The following is a 9,209-nucleotide window of genomic DNA, read 5'->3' on the forward strand; positions in this document are numbered from 1 at the left end:
ATGTACAGTTTACTGACAAAAATTGATGGCCATGTTAAAAGGTATATAGTAAAATTATAGTTCAAAAATTAGAGATAATTACATAGTGGTGACTTCATCCCATTTTAACTGTGGAGTGTGGAATCCCCCCCCCCCCAGGGTTATTGCTGGGGCTTGGTGCCTTCACTATGAATCCACTCCTCCTGGAGGCCATTTTTTCCCATTTTGTTGCCCCTGTTGTTGTCTGTATTGTTATTTTTCCCATTGCTGTTGTTGGATAGGACAGAGAGAAATCGAGAGAGGAGGGGAGATAGAGAGGGGGAGAGAAAGACACCTGCAGACCTGCTTCACCGCTTGTGAAGTGACCCCCCTGCAGGTGGGGAGCCCGGGGATCAAAATAGGATCCTTACGCAGGTCCTTGCGCTTCACACCACATGCGCGTAACCCACAAATGTTAATATATCTAGGCTTTGATTGAATATTAGAACAGAACTGCCAGATGTGTAGTTTTTTTTCAAACTCAGATCTATACATTAAACTAATTCCAAGATATATTACAGTGAATACTCATTTGTCATTTCCTGCATTCTGAAAAAGTGACTCAAGTATGGGAAATAGTCCACAAATGGATGAATTTCTTTTGCAGAGATTTCAATGTTGATAAAGTCTTTTCTTTTTACAGAAGTGAGACCACAACAACAAAGCTTTCTTCAGTGCTGTAGAAATTCCATGTCATGTACCAGAGTTGCAGAGATGGCAAAGCCAGAACTGTCAGGTGAGCGTCCTCACTGATATCATATGTCAAGCTATACTTGATTACTCAATCTATCTTTATTAAGAAAGCATATAAATAAAAACACTGCCCAGTGAGCTATCTCCAAGTCCCAAAAGGTTCTCCTTAAGAAATGTATCTCAGCTATAGGGTGAAATTTATTTTCTAAATTTGAAGACTTTTATTTGTGAAGTATCATAAACATGGAATTGAATTCATTTTTCTCCTTTTATCCTGTCTTATGCACCTTTAGTTATTTTCCAAATCCTTATAGTGTAGAGAATTTTTTTTTCTTCTCAACTCTACATATCCTCACTCCACATTGCCCTAACTTGACTGATTTCATAGCCCTTTGGCCTGTGTTCAGAAGGACTTCACACTTGATTTACTATCCTTTTGTTGTTGTTGCCTTAAAATTCTTAATGGTTTAATATTTGTAGTTGTATTTTGGAAGAAACGTGTGGGAACAGTGGAAATATGACTATCTAGTTAGCATTTAGTTCTGGTTCTGCCTTAGCACAGGTTCCAGAAGTCCCACCCATGTGAACATCTGGGAAGATTCAGTGTGACTGCAATAAATGTGTGAGGTTAACAGTATAAATATTAGTACATTAAATTACAAATACAGGTGCTGTCAGTTATGGGAGCATGTTTGCATTAAAAATAGAATTTGCTTCTGTCCACCAGAAACAGTCAGGCTTACATCTAGTTAGGAAGGTGTTCATATGAAAATAATCATAATGATTTGGATGTCTGCCCTGGGCAGTGCAAAAATGCATACAAGCAGGGTCAGGGCATAGGGGAAATGATTTGAAGCAAGTCAGAGATGGTGTGACAATTTGGGATTGAACCTCGTATCCACTTGTGTGTCCATGATTGATCTGCAAAAGTCTTTAGATAGGACTGTGGTGTGGAGGTCTGTACCATAACCAGCAAATGATTCCTTGCCTCTTCATAGTCACCAAATAGCTGAGTCAGCCACCTGGAAGACTCAGTATGGTGGCTGGAGACAAGATGAAGTCTCTTTGTCTCAAAAACAAGTTCCACATTTCAAAGCAGAAATACAGCAATGGTGCTGCCTGAAATAGACATTTTCAAGGAAACCCATCATATCTTATAGTCTTTTATTGCCATCATCAACTAACAACTTAACAGTGAAAATGATAGTGTAAAATATGGAGGGGCTACAGGAAAGGAAGAGAGGGCTTTTTCTCTTCATCCCTTGCTTTTCTGAAACCTGAAAATAGAGACCTTGCGTTGAAGGCCAAATATCACAAGGTGAAATAAAAGTCAGTGAACATTTGTACAGTTACCACTTTTCTGCTAAAAGCAAAATACAGGGGCCAAGAGATAGCTCACCTAGTAGAGCACATACTTTATCATGTCTGGGAAATGGGTTATATTCCTTGACCAAGACAGGAGCACCACAAATGACAGGAGCACCACAAATGAGGATCTTCATAAGTGATGGAGTAGCATCTTGGAATATCTTCATCTCAGTCTCTTTCTTTCTCTGACCTTCACTTGTTATCTGAAATTAAAAAATGGAAGGAAACTTGCAGGCACAAATCCAGATAAAACGTGGCGGCAAAGTAAAAACTCCCACTAGAGGCACACCTGGGTAGTGTGCCTATTTTGCCATGCACAAGACTCAGGGTTGAGTATGACCCCCACTTCACTGGAGAAAGCTTCTGTGTTGCAGTTTCTTTCTTCTCACTCTCTTTCTTTATGTCTTTTTATTTCTCTGTCTGCAAAAGATAGCCCACAATAGTAAAACCCCAATGACATAAAAAGAATATATTTATGTGAGTGTATATGCACTTGAGAAATATGAAGTGTACATTTCAAACTAATTGAGGCTATGGACAAGCTGCATGCTCATTTTGCATTTAAAACAGTTCTGCAACTTTAAAATAAATAGCAAGATTAATGCTCATTGAATTTTTTTTCTTTTTTATTTTTTATTTAAGAAAGGATTAATTAACAAAACCATAGGGTAGGAGGGGTACAACTCCACACAATTCCTACCACCCAATCTCCATATCCCACCCCCTCCCCTGATAGCTTTCCCATTCTCTATCCCTCTGGGAGCATGGACCCAGGGTCATTGTGGGTTGCAGAAGGTAGAAGGTCTGGCTTCTATAATTGCTTCCCCACTGAACATGGGCGTTGACTGGTCAGTCCATGCTCCCAGTCTGCCTCTCTCTTTCCCTAGTGGGGTGTGTCTCTGGGGAAGCTGAGCTCCAGGACACATTGGTGGGGTCTTCAATCCAGGGAAGCCTGGCCAGCATCCTGATGGCATCTGGAACCTGGTGACTGAAAAGAGAGTTAACATACGAAGCCAAACAAATTGTTGAGCAATCATGGACCCAAAGCTTGGAATAGTGGAGACAAAGTGTTAGGGAGGTACTCACTGCAAACTCTAGTGTACTTCTGCTTTCAGGTATATATTTTGCAGTAGTTTATGGATACGTGTGAACATATGCTCTCTCTCACAGAAACTAGTGTATATCTAGGTTTTGAGACTTTGTTAGAAAGTGAACCACCTGAGATGAAATTAGAGTATACTATGAAAGGAAAGGTCTCACCTGAGTAATGAAGCTGAAAGGTTGTCATTCCACACGTGAAGTCTCTGGACATAGTCTGAAGTGAAGCATGTTGAGGTGGCAATCATTGCGTTGGTTAGGTTGTGATCGGCTGATGCAATATTATTTGATATGGATTGGGAGAGGCATACGGGAAAGTGGGCCCTATCCAAGGGTTCCAGGACTGGGGGAAGTAGGGGCTCTATAGTGGAGATGTAAGATTCCTGCTGTCTTAGGGTTCAAAAAGACAATCGATAGTTAATGTTATCATCACATTATTTGGTAATTGGGTTAACTTTGAAAAGTCCTTTTGTTATGGTTTGCTGTACAGTACCCAGTATCTTGTATATAGCTGTGCTATTGGATGCTTCTAATCTACTTGGTCTAGGCTTTTGAGAGAGTCCTTTGTTCATTAAGTAGTACATACAAACCACATCTGTCTACAATGCAGAGTACATAAACTCACACGTGTGATATCTTGCCAGTATGTGGTAAATAGTCTCAACACCTAAGTTATCCTGTTACTCATTTGAGTAGCCCAGTCTTGGGTCATGGTAGACATTGGTTCACTAGTAACCAGAAATTTAAGGTCAACCTCTGGGGCTGGTGTGGTACTGGAATTTTACAGGAACATGAAGTTGTGTGTATTAACTATAGCTGAGGACATTAAGACATTCAAAAATAAAGTGTTCTGTACAAAATCAAGAAGATAATACTTTGGGGAGATCTTAGCTCCAATGTGTCTTACACTGAGATGGATTGTTGCTATCTCTGAGCCTCCTGTCACTTAGGGAGGTGCAACCAATAGGACTTAATAGAGATGGAGATGGATACATGGTGGTACTCCATCACTCATGTCATATATTCATGTCCCCAAGGACTGTTTTTCTGTAAAAGAAAAAGAAGGGCCTTTTGTTCTTGTAGTCCTCTCTGTGTCTCCTCTCTCTCTCTCTCTCTCTCTCTCTCTCTCTCTCTCTCTCTCTTCTTTTTCATTTAATTGGCTTTTTAAAACTTTTTTTTATTTATAAAATGGAAACACTGACAAAACCATAGGATAAGAGGCGTACAATTCCACACAATTCCCACCACCAGAACTCCGTGTCCTATCCCTTCCCCTGATAGCTTTCCTATTCTTTATCCCTCTGGGAGTATGGACCCAGGATCATTATGGGGTGCAGAAGGTGGAAGGTCTGGCTTCTGTAATTGCTTCCCCACTGAATATGGGCATTGGCAGGTCAATATGTACTTCTAGCCTGTCTCTCTCTCTACCTAGTTGGGCAGGGCTCTGAGGAAGCAGAGCTCCAGGACACATTGGTGGGGTTATCTGCTCAGGGAAGGCCGGCTGGTATCATGGTACCATTTGGAACCTGGTGGCTGAAAAAAGAGATAACATACAAAGCCAAACAAATTGTTGATTAATCATGAACCTAAAGCCAAGAATATTGCAGATGACGATTTGGGGTCTCTGTTTTGGAAAAAGCTAGTACGTCTATTTTAGGTATATTCCAAAGGGCCCATGACTTAACTAGTTTTTGCCTGCGCCTGACATCTGATATGCAGGTGTACCCAAGTTAGTTTCTGGGGATATGATGTCATAGCTGGATAAAAAGGCTAGAAAGCTGGATCTGGGAAGAGAGTGGCTCCCAAATATGGGAAAAGTGTATAAATATAACTGTAAACCCCATTGATTTGATCTGGTGCCCATATTCAGCTTAGGAGCCTATGTAACCTCTGTATCCCTATAGATCTGAGCTCGCACTCTGTGGTCTTCTCTTTTAAATCAGGCAGAATTCACAAGTGAATCATAGGTAATTAGAAGATAATTCAGAACTCTGTGTAGCCCCCAGGGCACTGTGCTCCAGGGAACAAGTGGGCCCCTGCTTAAGGCCTGTCCTCTATTAAGTAAATAAATACATTCAAAAAGGAAATACTCTATACTGTAATGCTATTATTATCTGTAGAGGGAGTAATATACCTACTATATCTCACACCCCCACCTTTTCCACTTTGAGCAAGGTTCTGAATCATTGCACAGATTTCTCTGGATAATCAGGAGTGCAGAAAGTTAAGTGACAAAGGTCTCAGCAAAAAGGTATTTACAGGTATATTTTGAATTTCATGAATGTATATGTCATATTACTTCTAAAGCATGATGTATTTTAGTGGTGCTGATTAACATCTCAAGAGCAGAGAAAAAAAATTTGTTTAAATGTAGGTTAAGAGAAATGTAAAAGTAAGATGATGTGCTGCAGTAGAGACTATAGAATATAAAATATCTTCCCAAAATCCAAAATCCATTCACCCATTGTAGAAAATGAGATTAAGTACTATCATGACTTGTCTGGAAAGTTTCACTTACTGTGTTGGTGGACTTTTTCTACCAATGATGTGCAAACTATGTTCAGATGATATTCTATATCAAGGACTCAACATAATAAATAATAGTTATTTCCTTGGTGTATGAGTAGCCACATTAAAAAGATAACAAAGAAATAAACTAAACTGTTATGCTTGGCATTAAAAGAAATATTGTAGAGTAGCTACCATGGGGGTGAGGTAAAGGTCATAGTTTATACCGTCCTGTCTGACAAGCCGTATCTTTTCTGAATAGACAGCTCTTTCTGAAGGACATTCACTTTTGAAAGGCATCAGAGATAAGTGTGGCATTCCTTCCCAGGATCAGCTTTATGTTGAGATGCCTCAGGTTCAGAACAAGGGACAAAAAGAAGAAAGATCTGCATACAAAAGTTCAGATTCTCATAGGGTTACAAAGGCTCACAGTAAAGTTGGTATTCGGAATGTGGTAGAAATGATCCTGGCATCTCCATGTTTGTCTGGAAGTAAAGTTGCTTACTGGGTTCTTACAGGGATGACAATGTGGAGTCCAGAGAGAGACTGCAGGGAGTGAGCTAGCTCAGGAAGGAATTAAATACCACAAAGTAAAGCTTTGCTGCCTCTAGAGAGTGTTTCAGGAGTTATGTGGTAGCTATTCAGGGACTGTACTGTGTGGGTAGCAAGGGTCAAGGACATGAAAGTTAACCCAAGGAACAGAGACCAATAACAATGTGCAGCTGCATCATTGGACACAATTTATCCTCACAGAAGGGAAAAAAATTGTAAGGAGAAACATGATCAAGGCCAGGAACTTTAGGTTGGAGGGAATTTGCTTACAGAAAGCAAATGTTTCCACACTCTGACCAGAGTGTGATAAGTTTGAATACCAATATAAGTAAATCAGTGAAGCAAAGGGAGAGAGTAGGTGAAAAGGGTGTTGGGGACCTAGTGCATGATCATGGAAAAGGTTCTAAATTGAGGGTCAGAGTGTTTTGCAGACCTATCATTGGGAAATAAGATAATGTATCTATAAATCAGTGGTTTACAGCTGTACTACAAACTATTAAATTCCCTCCATAAAGAGATTTAAAAAGAAAGAAAAAAAGAGAAAATCAAAAAGTATATCTCCAAAACCCTTTTTCTGTTGACAAGTGAAGGGGATTGGATTCCTCAAAAGCTTGCCATCACTCACATGCCTTGTACATTGATGTGGTTGAAGAAGTCATTATTGAAAGAAGCTGAGCTTGTGCAGTCTGTGGTAGTTAATTGCATAGTATGAAGCTCAAGGACCTGTGCAAAGTTTCTGATTCAAGCCCCTACTCCCTACCCGTAGGGGGTATGCTTCATGAGCAGTGAGGTCTACAGGTAGCTATCTTTCTTTCCCCCTTTATAACTTCCCTGCCTCTCTCAGTTTCTATCTTGTTGAATAAAAAAGTGAAGAAAAACAAAAGGCCTCAGGAGCAGTGGATTCACAATATTGGCACTGAGCTCTAGCTCTATCAATAACTGTGGAGGCAAAGAAGAAGAAAAAGAAGCTGAGCTTGTTAGGGCCAGCATGTCTTTGTAAATATATATGCCAAGATTTTACTCACAGTAAACACTTTACTCTCAAACAGATCGCCTAGATATTTGTGTGTTGATGGAGGAGAGAAATCTCACCCTGGTGAAGGACTTTGTCCTTCTGGGATTGTCTGTCCTGGCTGAGCAGCAATGCCGCCTGTCTGTGCTCTTCCTGGCAATGTACTTGGTGACCTTGTCAGGGAACACACTAATCATCCTGGCAATCTGCCTGGATTCCCGCCTGCACTCGCCCATGTAGTTCTTCCTCAGCAACCTGGCCTCTGTTGACATCTGCTTCACAACCACAACAGTCCCCCAGATGGTTGTGCACACCTTGACCAACACCCAGTCCATCTCCTTCATATGCTGTCTCACCCAGCTCTTCTTCTTCATCTCCTTTGTGAATATGGACAGCCTGCTTCTGTATGTGATGGCCTATGACAGGTACGTGGCCATCTGCCACCCTTTATACTATAACACCATGATGAACATGCACCTATGCATCCAGCTGGTGGGGGGGCTTTGGCTTGTCACCTTCCTCCATGCCCTCCTGCACACAGTGCTCATGGCACACCTGTCCTTCTGTGCCTCCAATGTGATCCACCACTTCTTCTGTGATCTCAACCCTCTCCTACAGCTGTCTTGCTCTGACATATCTTCTAATGTCATGGTCATTTTTATAGTTGGGGGCCTGGTGGCTCTCATACCCTTTGTCTGTATCCTCATATCCTATGGCTTGATCTTCTCTGCCATCCTGAAGGTTACACCTGTACAGGGGAAGCAGAAGGCCTTCTCCACCTGTGGCTCCCATCTGGCTGTGGTAGTGGTGTTCTATGGCACAGCCATTGCAGTCTACTTTAGCCCCACTTCTTCCCACACACCTGAGAGGGACACTCTGTCAGCCATCATGTACACAGTGGTGACACCAATGCTAAACCCCTTTATCTACAGCCTTCGAAACAGGGACATGAAGCAAGCACTTAGGAATACTGTGTGCAGGGGCCGTGCCTGCCAAAATCAGGTAACTGAGGGTGGAAGGAAACAATGTGAGCAGCAGTAAGAACTTCCACCTGTACCTAAGTGCCTGCTCTATGCCAGGGTAATGGAAGCATTCTACCCATCTTTTCACATTTAATCCTCTGTATAAATAATGGAGGCTAATGAGAAAACTCGCTTCTATATAAGGAAAGGGAGCCTTAGGCTGGTGGAACTTGTGCATACAAACAGCTTTTGTAAGTAGCCTCTTGTGCGAAGTTGGTGGGCACCCATTATTACTGTGTACCCATATTACTGTGCACAAGGACCCAGGCTCAAGCCCCGGTTTCCATCTGCATAGGGGATCTTCAGGAGTAGTATCACAGTGCTGCACACATCTCTTTCTCCCCCATCTCATCCTACTCAGTTTCTTTCTCTATCAAAAACCAAAAACAAAATAAACAAGGAAGAAAAAGGATATATAATATAATATAATATAATATAATATAATATAATATAATATAATATAATATAATATAATATCAGTTGTGTAGGCATCAAGCCCTAGTTATAACTCTGGTGGTAAAAAATAAAAAATAAAAATAATGAAATAAAAAGTAGGTAACTTCAGACTGGAGTATAAATGCTTCCTAGCTGTGAACTCCTAGTCTCCTTGACTAAGCTCCCAGCTGTAAAATTGACCCCAATTACAATTTATTAGTTCAGATTTCAAGTTTAAAGCTCCACACTGAAACACGGTAACAAATTCCTCATGATTTTCAGCAATATGCCCTTAAAAATCCTGATTGCTTTCTCGTATTTCACAGTGTATGCTTTTTGTCCAATCACCTCGCATTTCTTTTTTATTATTTATTTCCTGTGAACTAGAATTTCAGAAGATAAATAACAAACAACCACTCTAGAACATACTGCAAATAGGAGCAATCTGGGAAACTCAGACATGCAAGTTTTCTGCTCTCCCAACTTGGTTCCCCCCCCCCGCC

General features: G+C 40.9%; 1 protein-coding gene across 1 annotated transcript; it reads left to right on the forward strand.

Annotated features, from left to right (window-relative positions):
• Positions 1 to 7,309: 7,309 nt before the first annotated feature.
• Positions 7,310 to 8,290, forward strand: LOC103126936 (olfactory receptor 1C1). Its single transcript, XM_007537862.3, is given in 1 exon segment — positions 7,310 to 8,290. A coding segment is annotated over 1 exon segment (981 nt).
• The last annotated feature ends 919 nt before the right edge of the window (positions 8,291 to 9,209 follow it).

Source organism: Erinaceus europaeus, chromosome 9 (genome assembly GCF_950295315.1).
Source record: "Erinaceus europaeus chromosome 9, mEriEur2.1, whole genome shotgun sequence".
NCBI classification, from domain to species: Eukaryota; Metazoa; Chordata; class Mammalia; order Eulipotyphla; family Erinaceidae; genus Erinaceus; species Erinaceus europaeus.